At 38.2% G+C, this 15,252-nt stretch overlaps 1 protein-coding gene across 1 annotated transcript in view; it reads left to right on the forward strand.

Annotated features, from left to right (window-relative positions):
* The window catches only part of hdac4 (histone deacetylase 4), a 552,364-nt gene that overhangs the window by 361,239 nt on the left and 175,873 nt on the right, over window positions 1-15,252 (forward strand). Inside the window, 1 exon segment of the mRNA XM_028807299.2 lies at window positions 7,030-7,180. Within this exon segment, the coding sequence (XP_028663132.1) occupies window positions 7,030-7,180 (151 nt within the window).

Here is a 15,252-nt window from a genome sequence, read left to right on the forward strand (position 1 = left end):
CAATGAAGGAACTCTCCTTTTTTGAATATATTGCTGTTAAAATGGTTTCCTCCCCTCCTGTACTGCTGTTATTAGTTTATCGCCCTCACAAATCTGTGGTGAACTTTCTGTCTGAATTTAATGAACTTCTCACTATAATCTCATCTCTTTGCCCTGCTGTAACTTTACTTGGTGATTTTAATATTCATGTTGATATCAGCTGCTCTCTTACAGCTGAATTTATCTCAACTTTGGATTGTTTTGACTTGACACAGCATGTGGATTTCCCCACTCATACTCAGGGTCATATTCTTGACCTGCTTTGTTCAAATGGCTTGAATAATGTCTCTGTCTTAAGTTCACTCTCTGGTATTTCTGATCATAAGATTATTGAATGTAACTTTAGCATTATTACCACTACATCTGTCAAGAAAAAATCTGTCTCCTATCGCAACATTAGGTCTGTTAATTCTGAATTGTTTGCTGCTTCCCTTCGGTCTTTGTCTCTTTCTGAATTGCATAGTCTTCCCTCTCCTGAAAACATGGTTTCCCTTTATAACAGCTGTGTTTCCCAACTGTTAGATAACTTTGCTCCCTTAAGGACTAGGCATGTTCCAGCCTCCAGCTCTTGTCCCTGGTATACCGGTGAGCTCAGAGCTATGAAAGCCACTAGCCGGCGTCTTGAACAGCTTTATAAGAAAACGGGCCTCATAGTTCATTCACAGCTTTACACTGAGCACATACTTAAATATAGAGATGCCCTTAACACTGCTTGCTCCAACTATTATTCCTCTGTCATAAATGGTGCTAAGTCTAGGCCTAGAACTCTTTTTAGAACTGTTAATAAACTCCTCCAACCCCCTCCTCTAGCATGCCCTAATACAGCTAAACAGTGTCAGGCTATCTTACATTTCTTTAATACCAAAATTGATCAAATCAATCACAGTTTCCCCTCCACACCACAGTCACTCACTCATTCTGATCTGTCATCTCCATCATCAAGACTCGCTTGTTTCTCGCCTGTTGACTCTCTTGTCATCTCTGAACTTATTAATAAGTCTAATGCCTCCTCCTGTCTGCTTGATCCTGCCCCCACTTCTCTGTTTAAGACATGCTTATCCATAATTAGTATTCCTATTGCCTCATCGGTAAATGCATGTTTCATTTCAGGTTCTGTCCCTACTGCCCTCAAAACAGCTGCAGTTACCCCAATCCTTAAAAAACCTGACATGGATCCTTCCTTTCTCTCCAGTTACAGGCCTATCTCTAATCTCCCTTTTTTGGCTAAGGTGATGGAATGTGTGGTTGCTACACAACTCCATGCTTTTCTTCTAGATAATACACTCTATGAGCCTTTTCAGTCTGGCTTTCGTACATAGTACAGCACTGAGACAGCTCTTCTCCGTGTAGTCAATGATCTTCTTCGGTCTGCAGATTACGGTTCCCTTAATATTCTCCTCCTTCTTGACTTAAGTGCAGCATTTGACACTGTTAACCATGTAATCCTCCTCTCACGTCTCTCTGCTGTAGGCATTTCTGGCTTAGCCCTTCAATGGCTCACATCATATCTCAATAATAGGCAACAGTTTGTCACACTCGGCCGATATAAATCCTCCACCTCACCTGTGTCGCGTGGTGTCCCTCAGGGTTCAGTACTTGGGCCATTACTTTTTCCACTTTATATCCTTCCTTTGGGTCAGATTATTCACAGACATGGCCTTAACTTCCACTGTTATGCAGACGATATACAGTTACATCTTAGTACAGACTCCCCTACAATTTCACCTCCCAGCACACTCACGGAATGCATCACTGATGTTAAGCTATGAATGGAAAATAACTTTCTCAAACTTAATGCCAATAAAACTGAAGTGTTACTGGTAGGTCAAAAATCCCAACTTTCTAAGGCATTCAGTTTCTCTATTTCTGTTGATGGTACACTTGTCAAACCTGCTCCTGTTGTCAGAAATCTTGGTGTTTTGTTTGATTCATCACTTAACTTTGAGTTACACATTAGGTCTCTTTCCAAAATTTCATTCCATCATCTCCGCAACATTGCCCGCCTCCATCCATTTCTGTCCTTGTCTGATGCTCAGACTCTGGTTCATTGTTTCATAATGTCTTGTATTGATTACTGTAATTCCCTCTTCATTTGCCTCCCTGCAAAATCTATACAGAAGCTACAGTATATTCAGAACTCTGCAGCTAGAGTCCTCACCCACACAAAGCGTTTTGCTCACATCTCCCCTGTTCTCTCCCAGCTTCACTGGTTACCGGTTCCATCTAGGATTAAATTCAAGATTCTGCTTCTCACCTTCAAAGCCCTACATAACCTTGCCCCCCTCTACCTCACTCAGCTACTATCTCCTTACACTCCTTGTCACTCTCTCAGGTCCTTGAGCAATAATCTCCTTACTGTCCCATGCACCACACTCTCCACCTTAGGAGGCAGGTCCTTCAATGCTATAGCACCTCAACTCTGGAACTCTCTTCCTCAGTCTCTCTGAGATTGCTCCTGTTTCTGCACTTTTAAATCGCAACTGAAAACTTTCCTCTTCTACAAACTTTTGTCAACTATGTAATTTTTTTTTTTACTCTGTATGTAAAGCGACCTTGGGTTTGTGAAAGGCGCTCAATAAATGTAACCTATTATTATTATTATTATTTTGTTTCTGGGTGCAGGAAGAATTGTTGTCCATCCATCCATCCTCTTCCGCTTATCCGAGATCAAGTCACGGGGGCAGCAACTTAGGCAGAGATGCCCAGACTTCCCTCTCTCCGGCCACTTCTACTAGCTCTTCCGGGGGAATCCCAAAGCATTCCCAGGCTAGCCATGAGACATAGTCCCTCCAGCGTGTCCTGGGTCTTCCCCGGGGCCTCCTCCCAGTTATGTGGATGGTGACATTGTTCACTTGTGTTCACGAAACACTTGTGTCTATTCTGTGTATTGTATTTACCCCTTGTTTTTGACACCCACTGCACATCCAACCTACCTGGAAAGGAGTCTCTCTTTGAACTGCCTTTCCCAAGGTTTCTTCCATTTTTTTTTCCTGCAACGTTTTTTTTTGGGAGTTTTTCCTTGTCTTTTTAGAGAGTCAAGGCTAGGGGTCTGTCAAAAGGCAGGGCCTGTTAAAGCCCATTGCAGCACTTCTTGTGTGATTTTGGGCTATATAAAATAAATTGTATTGTATTTTATATTCTATAACTCTGTGATGGGCAGTGCTCTTTTCTATGCTGTGGTGAGCTTGGCAGGTAACATCGCTTCAAGAAAGGCCCACCGAATCAAAAAACTAATTGAAAAGGCTGGCTCAGTTGTGGAATGCACTCTTGACCCCCTGGAGGTAGTAGCAAAGGAGGGAATGAAAACAGAACTGAGTGTCCTTATGAACAATGCTTCACATTCTGTCTCTGACAAACTAACACTGAACACTTCACCCAACGAGTTATTCAACTGAAGTGTGTTAAGAAACTCTACTGTGACTCTTTTAATGTTTAGTCAAGTCAGAAGTTTTCTTTCCTTTTTAATTCTCTTTCTTTTTTGTCATTCTGGTGTGTATTTGAAAGGCGGTTTATCATAATATAGTAATATGTATTTATTTATTTACTGAGCTGTTATAAAAAGCCAAATTTGCCCCTGGGTACATAGGGCCATTTTGTATTCAGAAATGTTGATATCTCTTTGGTTTACCTTTTTATTTCTTATTAATTATCCATCCATCCATCCATTTTCCAACCCGCTGATTCCGAACACAGGGTCACGGGGGTCTTATTAATTATGTCCCTTTAAATCCAGTATCACTTAAAAAGCCTGCTCCTAAAAATTTTGTGTAGGTCCACTATTCAAGAGTGTATCTACCACAAAGAAGTACTGTGTGCACCACTTAAAGATGACTAGGGTAGTAACAATGTGATGAGCTTTTTGTGGACTGCTCTACATCAACAACAGCAGAGTCTCAGCATTACCTACCTGGCTTGCGTGCTTTTCCCAAGGTTATAGACAGTGGCTGTCCACAAGGGATCATTACAACATAAATCACCAGGTTAAATGTTACAGCTAAATCACAAGGATCTATTTATGTGAACCACTTAAAAAGAGCTGTAGTCCTTGACAGATTTTCAAGAAAACAGGCTAGATACTAAAAATATTTTCTTTTCTCTTGGCCAATGGTAAATCCCCAATTTGGGTCCCAGAGCCACTGGGGTTGCTGTCTTCCTGCTGTGTTACATACATCTATGCAGCTGTTAAATTTGTCTACTGAAAAGTAATTAGGACTATTACGTCAGTTAAGCCGTAACAGGTAGAGACGTGCCTGTTGTTTTGGAAGCTTTGCCTTATTTAACCATTTGTATTTAGAGTTGAGATAAATCTTGGGAAAACAAGACTGTAATTAGACTTGAGGTATGCATTATTTTGATGTCTCAGACGTCATTGTCGCAGGTTGCAAGTTTTCACTCATCCCAGTGTATATCATTCTATAAATATTATGCTCTAGGAGACAAAAATCACATTGCAGAAGATACAGAACGAATAGGGCTACAGAAAGTAATTTAAACAGTCAATGAGAAACAGGAGAAATCAAAAATAAATAAAGAGTCATAGTCCTATTTTAGATATAATTTGGCTGTTGGAGAAAAGACTGTGAATTTAGACAGCAAATTTCTCTGTATCATAGGTATTTTTAAATAAACCTGTTATTGGATAATGGATAATAATTAGTTTTTTTTTTCTGATTTATGAAACAGAAATGTTCTTAGTTTGAGAAGAAAAAGATGCTTGGTTTAACTCCCAAAATATAATAAATACATAAGACTGATTAATTTCATATTCAGCTTTCTAGTAAAAGAGAAAGCTTATTTCTAAACTCACATTTGTAATCAGTGAATCATATTTCTGATCTACAGCACTTGAACATCTCTCCTTTAATGAAAAGATATGGGATTCTGGCTCTTGGAATTTGTTTCTGGTGAACATGAGCCAAACTTGTAGTGTAATCGATTGTAAAGTCTCAAAATCTTATTTTTGTTGCCATCCATGTGCTGTACATATACTGTATATGTTGGGTCATCCAGTGAACATGTTATTTTTCAGAAACTCTTCAAGCATAATGTTTAGTTTGTTATAAAGATCTGTGCTATGTACCAAGGAAGTATTGAAAAGCACTTGTGCTGCATGAGTTGAGAGCTGGCGTAGAGAAAGTTAGGAGAGTACACAGCAATGGTTTGAAGGGGACTCCAAGCTGCAGTTGTAATGCTATGATATCAGTCATTGAGAAAAAATAAAAATGCAGTATACCCTGGTTCACAAGTGGTAATGAAGGCGAAGAAATATCTTGATTGTACAGTTAATAAATGAAGCGAGTCAATCAAGTATGAGTCAGAGGCGAGTTTACATAACACTTGAGTTGAGTGAGGAATACAGTTTTACAGAGGGATGGGGTATTATCAAGGATAGTGTTCATGCATGCTGCATACATACTCATTATAATCTAAAAATTTGTTAAAAGGTATAGTTTGATAAATTATTCAAGGAAAAGAGAATGTAATTTGGTAGTATATTGAACATAGGGAAACATGTTCTCCCCTCTGTTTTGTATTTTAACTTTAAATTGTAAAAGGAATAAAATACTACCCCCATGTTTCTTTTAAGTAAAAGACTCCAAAGAATAGCATGGTAGTTCTTATTGCATAATATGAGATTGGAGATTGCCATAGACTAACAATTTGGTCTCTTATAGAAGCACAACACTTGTTTTTTATTACGGCAAAAGTTGTCGAACACACTTACTTGCTTCTTAACTTTTGATTAGTACAGTTTTATATGTTGTGTTCTTTAATAAAAGAAAATATTTAAAGCTAACCAATAAGTTAAAAGAATGGTTAAAAGAAGAAGTACTTGTGATATACCATTGTCTTTTAGAGACATTTGTGATAAATAATTTACAGATAAAAGTAACTTACTTGAAATTTTACAGATAATGCTGTCTAAATAATATAGACAACAAAATACATAACAAAACTGAAGCTGAAGGTGTCTTAATCTTCCATTTTACAAATTACATTTCTGGTTTGCATGAAGAAATTATAATTATAGATACATTGTAATTAAATGCAGATATCAAAGCAACATAATTTACACTTTAGTTATTAAATGTATTATGTAGTATCTACAAAGTGTAGCTATGGCAGGTTGATAATGATCAATAGATATCTCTGTGCCTACAAGCATGGATAGTGGAGGCTAAGGAATTTTCACTATTTGTACAAGAAAAACAAGTTCTAGTGAAAACATTTTGAATTGATTTGTTTATTACTTAAACTGAGATCTGATTTCTTCCACTTTTGGAAGACTGTAGAAAATCTTGTTTTTCTTTATGTAATAATTGTTAATTCACTTTTAATTTATTCCTGCATACCGTCACTCCAATTTAGATTCCCTAAATGCACCTAAAGACTAAAACTTTGACAGCACAGTTACCAGATGCAGCATGTGAAAGTATTAATATTAAAACACTTTTTTACTTTTTAGCAATATGACTTAATTTCACTGTCTCATAGTTCTTTTTTCCAGTTCAGGTTCATTGTTCTATACAAAGTACAAAGAAGATCATACTTCTATCTGACTATCTGACCATTGTGCAAAATTGACACCTGAAAGGCTTTAATGAAATAGTGTAGAAAATGAAGTACTGGCATATGTTTGGACTATGCTCTTTTTGGTAAATCAAGAATGTTTCCTTTGGTCCTGATTATTTGTGTGTATGCTGAAAACATACGGTCAAAATTCACATTCTTCAAATGCAGATGGATGGAATGCCCCATTTAAAGTGCAATTGGTTCTCATTTGTGCTCCTTGCAGTTGTGTTCATGAATAAATTAGAAGTATGAAAACTGATAATATTATTTTAAGAAATACATTTAAGGTAAATTTTGGTTTCTCTGTTTGTTCATTTTTTGATGAAACACTCAGAGTTTCAATTTGAATAGTTAAAATTGATTGTTAGGCTTTGAAAAAGCAAAGCATGTTAAAAGTTTCTTTGTTTCTTTTTTCAGCACCAGCAAGAGTTGCTGGCCCTCAAACATCAACAGGAGCTGATTGAACACCAACGCAAACTGGAGAAACACAGGCATGAGCAGGAACTGGAAAAACACCAGCGAGAGCAGAAGTTGCAGCTTCTCAAGAACAAGGAAAGGAGCCAAGAAAGTAAGAGAATGGAAGTGTGACTGTATTTTAGCAAATGGACATATCCTGTTAGGAAAATCATGTTAATCACTACATTTTATGTAGTGTTTCTCATAGTGAACACATATTACAGAGTGTTAAATACTGTTCAAATACAGTAGATTATGCATCAGAGGAATACAGTGTATATACGTCTAACAGCTCAATCATTTGCATAATTAATTTATTAATTTAGTCACTTAGTCTTTCATTCATTAATTGTTATGTACCCACTTTTTTCCATTGCAGCAATTTGAACAACTCTGGAAAAGCCACCATTCTATAGCATGGCACATTCCCATGTACACCCACAACCCCTCAAATAGAGTCATCAATAATTTGGACCTGCTTGTCTTTCAGATGTGTGAGGAAGCAAAGTGCAGTTCCAGAAAACCCACACAGACATTGAATGATACTCTGCGTAGACAGTGCTAGGATGTGAAATCTAGGCTCTGGAGCTGTGGACCGACAGCGTTAAAACACTGGTGCCCTCATTTAATTAATATTTAATTATAATATAAGCCATTTTTTCTTATTTGGAACACTAGTTTTACCTTAAATTAGTGTCAAAAATAATTTTTTGCATAATTGATTCAGGGGTGTGGAAATCAAGTTTTTTTGTACTTGTCCACGGACAAGTAAACTTAGAAAATCCACTTGTCCGCCATTTAAATTCACTTGCCCATAAACAAATAACAAAAGTGAAAAATAGTTTATTTTTTCTGATCACTTTTATTGATACCAAAACTGCCTTCCATTTTAAAACTGAAAAAAGTTCTTTCAGGGAGTAGTATTTTGCCACCTTGCTCTAGAACATTATATAAAAGATTCTCTTATCATTTTAACTCACTAATAAAGAATGCCTTCATTATAGCTACACTAGTTCTGTTTCACATATTACAGTTACATAACAGAACACTGTCCTGATTAATTTTTTGCCATGTTCTTCAGCTTTTGTCTTGCAACATCTTCTCCCCCAAGAATCTTTACCATCTCAGACAGCATGGGCTGAATGCTGTTCATTTCTGCTTGAGCTGAACTCATGGTTCCTGGACTGATGGTCCTGCAGAAGTGGATTGCTGATGACTTTTCAGGTTTTTATGAGTGATGTGCCTGTTGCCAGATGACTGATGACTGATGAAACGATGAATTTTATCAATCGTCTTCTATAATACGCTACCGTGGCTGTTCGTTTGTCTGTCCAGGATTTTAAATCACCTGTAGCTCGCAAACCGTTTCACCTATTGACTTGAAATTTGGTACACATATACTACGTGACGTCTACTATCCGCTTTCGGGGTGATGATTTGTATTACTCTTCATTTTTATTTTATTTTATTGTTGAATCAACTCTCAGCACCACGCAGCAGGGAAGCCGTGCGGTGCATGCGTATATGCGCCGTTCTCATTCCCCACCACCTTCGCTAATCATTCTTGTGGCAGATTGAAGCACCACCTTCGCTAATCATTCTTGTGGCAGATTGAAGACTTAAGTGCCAGCTTAAGTGAAAAATTAAAGAAAACGTACTAAGTAATTGCAACACAAAAACTAACTTAATCAGTTTTAACGCGAAAAGATGCCAACGAAAGAAGAGAAGCAGTGAGCCGCTAGGGTGGAGAAAAGAAGAGCTGCTATGGAAGCAGCAAGCGCATCAACCTTTGAGCAAACGAGTGCTAAACAGAGACAGAGAAAGAGGATGAAAACTAGGAATGCTCAAGTCAAGTGTATTCACTGCACGTTATCGTGCAGTATGCCGTTACTGGTAATATATAAAAGTTATTGATTAAAATGAAAAATCATCAGATTGCATCGTAATGTCAGCATGAAAAAAATGACCGCATCTCCAAGAGTGTAAATAGTAGGGTAAAATACTTATGTAAGACCATAAGAGTGCTTCCCCTTTGAAACATCAGCCGTCATTTTGTAAACAATATTGAAGACCAATTTCAGACATGAAGAACATGCTTAAGTAGACGGTTTCCGCACGAAGTACATACCCAAATGTTTAAAATTTGAAAGTAGTGGTAAAGATGTGCCCTGCACAGCACATATAATTATTTTTTCTCTTGTCTCTTGCACTTGTCCGCGGACAACTGAAACCAGAAAAACACGCTTGTCCGACGGTCAATTTACCCGTGTCGGACGAGTCGGGCGTTGGATTTCCGCATTGTTCCCAGTACTATAAGGATAGCTCCATGACTCTGAATTGGATTAAGCAGGTGTGAGAATGTTATGTTGTATATGAGGTGTAGTAAAGAAAAGTTCTTTTTTCTTTTTTTTTTTGAAACTCATTTGTGCTTTGAGACAATATTGCCCCGAAGTTCAAGGTCAAAGTTTATTGTCATGTGCACAGTAAGGAAACACGTTTCCCTGTACAATGAAATTCTTTCTTTGCTGTCCACACCAAATGACAAAACCAACGTATAAAGATAAAACAAAAATAATAGGTAGCGGATAGATAATAAGTAACAGAGGCAGCATAAAGTATAAAAACAGAATAGAAGTATAAAGTGTAATGTGCAGGTAGTTGTGTAATGGACAAGTCAAATACAGTTGTGTGAGGTAGATAGAATGAGATGAACCATGGTTATAAACTCCAGTCAGTTATTTAGGGGTCTAATGGCCTTGAGAAAGAAAGAGTTCTTTAGCCTGGATGTCCTGCATTTCGTACTTCTATACCTCCTGCCTGATGGTAGAAGTGTGAACAGTTCGTGTTGAGGGTGGGTGGGGGGGTGGGTGGGGTCCCTGAGGATCGAGGCAGTTCTCCTGCGGACTCTGCAGTTGTAGAAGCTCTGCAGAGAGGGCAATGGGGTCCTGGTGATCTTCTCAGCAGTCGTTACCACTCTCTGCAGGCATTTGTAGTCCATAGCAGTAGTGTAGCCGTGCCACACGGTGATGCAGCTGGTCAAGATGCTCTCAACAATGCAGCTGTAAAAGTTGCCGAAGATCTTAATCGACATACCAGACTTCCTCAGCCTCCTCAGAAAGTACAGCCGCTGTTGAGCCCTCTTGACCAGCTGTGTGGTGTTAAGTGTCCAAGTGAGGTCCTCACTGATGTAGACTCCTAGGTATTTAATGCTGCTCGCCTTCTCCATTTCAAGCCCTCAGATAAACAGTGGCTGGTGAGGTCTCCTCTCCTTCCTCATGTCCACTATCATCTCCTTCGTCTTGTCTGTATTGAGGGTGAGGTTGTTGTCCTCACACCATGATGCCAGACTGTCCACCTCCTTCCTGTAGGCCGCCTCATGCCCACCAGTGATGAGTCCAATCACTGCGGTGTCGTCTGCGAACTTTAGGATGATGTTATCTTTGTGGGAGGCGACACAGTTGTGGGTGAACAGGGTGTAGAGGATGGGGCTGAGGACACATCCCTGTGGGGGTGCCTGTGTTTGTGATAATGTTGGCTGAAATCCTATTACCAATCCTGACAGACTGGGGCCTGCCAGTCAGAAAATCTAGGAGCCAGTCACAGGCCAAGTGCAGACAGTTTATGGGTGAGTTTATGGGGGATAACCGTGTTAAAGGCGGAGATGTAGTCAACAAAGAGCATCCTGATGTAGGAGTTTTTGTTCTCCAGATGGGAGAGGGAATAATGTAGTTCACGTCGCCGTGGCATCTGAGGTGGACCTGTTGGGCCGGTAGGCATACTGCAGGGGTCCAGAGTGTCCAGCATGCTGCTCTGAATGTGGGCCAGCACCACTCTCTCAAAACACTTCATGATGATTAAAGTGAGTGCTACTGGCCTGTAATCATTTAGGCAGGTGGGTGGGCTTTATTTAGCAAGGGAGATGATGATCGTAGTCTTAAAGCAGGACAGAACGATGCACTGACTGAGGGAAAGGTTGAAGATGGAGCAGAAAACATCAGCCAGCTCGTTGGCACATGCATTGAGAGCCCGCCCATGGAAGTTGTCTGGTCCTGCTGCTTTACGGGGGTTGATCTTCCTCAGTGCTTTGTGTACCTGACCTGAAGTGCTTGAATATAGTATTTTTAATGATGGTAGGGTTGGTGGTGAAGATTGAATACCACTTTGTGCTTACGTTTAACAACAGAATTGCAATTCTAATGCTGATTTTCCCCTGCTGCACTGCTGTATAGCCATGCTTCCAATCAAAGTTATGTTATAACCAAATGGATGGTTTTCATATACTTTAACTTTAAAGCACTTCCAGATGGTCAATACATGCCCAATGTCATTATTGTAGTGTTAAAATACACATTATTTTGAATATCTCTAATTAGAAAATTCCAAAAAATAAAGAAGGTGTTGAATAAAGGTGATTGCTGCTGTCCCTCAGATGGGATCTGTGTTTTTCATTGTCAGTGTTAGGTCCTAAAGAATACGTATTTCCCTTCCTTAATTTTAGCTGAACTGCAGTGCCTTTTCTAAGTATTCAGGCAGTGAGTAATTAGTTGGTTTTTTTTTACACTCAAAGTAAAAATATATTAACATAATAGTTTGAATCCAGATCCATCAAATGCAATAATTATGAGCCTATTGTTGACACACATTAACAATCTCTTGGTTTGTTCCTTTAAGTTTGCTATTTTTCATAAGGTCTTGTAACTTTTTTCTTCTAATTAATCCAAATGTTTTTTCTCTGCATTTATTCTGTGCTCTTTAACTGATTAAATTAATGTTTTCTTTCATGGAAATCACTGAAGTACTAATGTTTTTTTAGGTCTATTATCTTTAAAATAAGGCAATAAATAGAGCAAACTCTGTTCCAGCACTACATCTTTAAACTTCTTTTATTTGTATGTCAGTAAGAATTATATGGTACCCAAATATTGCACTCATTTGAAATAGTGGATAGAAAACAAGAAGTGGTACTATTGTTGCTGAAACATATGTGATTAAAAATATCCAAAGATAAGTTATGTTCTATACTTTCACATCATATTCATGTTTTAATCTCAGGTGATTTGCTAACCCAACAATAACAAAGGATTCTAATCCTTCTGTCATTTTCTAAACCAGTATATTCTGGTTTGTAGAAACCAGTCTGTCTCAGGGTACGTTCTTATAATGCATATGTGAAGATTTTTGAAATGACTAACTATGAGAAACTAACCTGAATACATGAGGAAATTGGAGACTGCTCGGAAATATTAATCTGGCCAAGAACGTAATCTTTGTTCCTAAGGTTGTGAGGTAGCAGCACCCAAAAGTAGAAATACTAGATTAAGTTAATTTGTTATTTACGGTATTTGTATTTACCTTTAAAAACTTATGCACAGAAAAATGTATTTTGCTACTACCTAACATTAACTATACAGTGGCTTAGGTAGTAAAAGAATATAAATCTAAATGTAAACAGTTTCCAAGAATCTTTTAATAGCTAGGAACATGTGTCAGAAGTGAAAAAGAGAATATTTTTGTGAAATCCAGTACTCTGTTTAGCAAAGACTAATTAGGATGTTTGTCCTTTGATGTATGTTCTGTAAACATTCACCTACAGGGACAGTACAACCTCACCTAGTCCTAGAAAACCAGGTTCAAATTCAGTTCATGGTCTTTGTGGTGTTTGTACATTCTCCTTGGGCAATCTGGTTTCCTCTGTCACCTCAATTTTGTGTAGGTTAGAATGACTGATAGCTCAAAATAAACTGAAAGTGTAACTTGCGCCTAATGCAGCCAAGAGAATCCCCAGAGTAAGTAGATTAGGAAATGAATAAATGGATATATTTTTCACTGCATAAACGTTTACTTGGTGCCATTTACATTTTCTAGCAGAAAATTTGTTGCAAATAACATCTTATCCTTTTAGAGAACATCAGGCATTTGCTTTTGCTGATCACAGTCTTACCTTAAAAATAACGTGTTGTTATAACTGTTTTGAGTACTTAAAGGGTAGGCTTACATAACTGCTAGACTTCAAGTAGCTGCCTTTAACAAGCAGAAAGTAGGTGGACCTACAAGTCATCCCACTCACCAAAGGTCTATTGCACATATTTTTGTTTAAAATATATTGATGTGCATTAGCATTATCAGACAAATGTGAAACAATGTAATCTATCCTATTGACATTTATTAACTTATTTAAATGCAGTAGCAGCTTGTATTAACTGTGTTATTTGCCAAGATAATACCAAACTAAGGAGAACAGATACAGTCATATGAAAACGTTTAGGAACCCCTCTTAGCCTGCATAATAATTTACTCTACTTTCAACAAAAAAGATAACAGTGGTATGTCTTTCATTTCCTAGGAACATCTGGGTACTGGGGTGTTTTCTGAACAAAGATTTTTAGTGAAGCAGTATTTAGTTGTAAGAAATTAAATCAAATGTGAAAAACTGGCTGTGCAAAAATTTGGGTCCCTTTGTAATTTTGCTGATTTGAATGCATGTAACTACTCAATACTGATTACTTGCAACACCAAATTAGTTGGATTAGCTCGTTAAGCCTTGAACTTCATAGACAGGTGTGTCCAATCATGAGAAAAGGTATTTAAGGTGGTCAGTTGCAAGTTGTGTTTCCCTTTGACTCTCCTGTGAAGAGTGACAGCACGGGATCCTCAAAGCAACTCTCAAAAGACCTGAAAATAAAGATTGTTCAGTATCATGGTTTAGGGGAAGGCTACAAAAAGCTATCTCAGATGTTTAAATTGTCAGTTTCAACTGTAAGGAATGTAATCAGGAAATGGAAGGCCACAGGCTCAGTTGCTGTTAAACCCAGGTCTGGCATGCCAAGAAAAATACAGGAGCGGCATATGCACAGGATTGTGAGAATGGTTACAGACAACCCACAGATCACCTTCAAAGACCCGCAAGAACATCTTGCTGCAGATGGTGTATCTGTACATTGTTCTACAATTCAGCGCAATTTGCACAAAGAACATCTGTATGGCAGGGTGATGAGAAAGAAGCCCTTTCTGCATTCACACCACAAACAGAGTCACTTGTTGTATGCAAGTGCTCATTTAGACAACCAGATTAATTTTGGAACAAAGTGCTTTAGACTGATGAGACAAAAATTGAGTTATTTGGTCATAACAAAAAGCGCTTTGCATGGCGGAAGAAGAACACCGCATTCCAAGAAAAACACCTGCTACCTACCGTCAAATTTGGTGGAGGTTCCATCATGCTGTGTGGCTAGTTCAGGGACTGGGGCCCTTGTTAAAGTCGAGGGTCGGATGAATTCAACCCACTATCAACAAATTGTTCAAGATAATGTTCAAGCATCAGTCAGAAAGTTGAAGTTACGCAGGGGTTGGATATTCCAACAAGACAATGACCCAAAACACAATTCGCAATCTACAAAGGCATTCATGCAGAGGGAGAAGTACAATGTTCTGGAATGGCCGTCACAGTCCCCTGACTGATCAAAAATCTATGGGATGATTTGAAGCAGGCTGTCCATGCTCGGCAGCCATCAAATTTAGTTGAACTGGAGAGATTTTGTATGGAAGAATGGTCAAAAATACCTCCATCCAGAATCCAGACACTCATCAAAGGCTATAGGAGGCGTGTAGAGCCTGTTATATTTGCAAAAGGAGGCTCAACTAAGTATTGATGTAATATCTCTGTTGGGGTGCCCATATTTATGCACCTGTCTAATTTTGTTATGATGCATATTGCATACTTTCTGTAATTCCAATAAACTTAATGTCACTGCTGAAATACTACTGTTTCCATAATGTAATATCTCTGTTGGGGTGCCCATATTTATGCACCTGTCTAATTTTGTTATGATGCATATTGCATACTTTCTGTAATTCCAATAAACTTAATGTCACTGCTGAAATACTACTGTTTCCATAAGGCATGTCATATATTAAAAGGAAGTTGCTACTTTAAAAGCTCAGCCAATGATAAACAAAAATCCAAAGAATTAAGAGGGATTCCCAAACTTTTTCATATGACTGTATGCTGACCATGAGAAGGTCATATTGACCTGAACCCTCAAGTAATGCCCTTGTTGCACATCATCTAAATATACATGAATACCAGGACTACCTTATATCTTGAATAATTTAAGCATGGATGATTTGAATGTCAACAGATTATTCTATATTTTAAACCTTGTGAATAAACTTTGTGCCTTGTGA

The sequence above is a fragment of the Erpetoichthys calabaricus genome, chromosome 8 (genome assembly GCF_900747795.2).
Source record: "Erpetoichthys calabaricus chromosome 8, fErpCal1.3, whole genome shotgun sequence".
Taxonomy (NCBI): domain Eukaryota; kingdom Metazoa; phylum Chordata; class Cladistia; order Polypteriformes; family Polypteridae; genus Erpetoichthys; species Erpetoichthys calabaricus.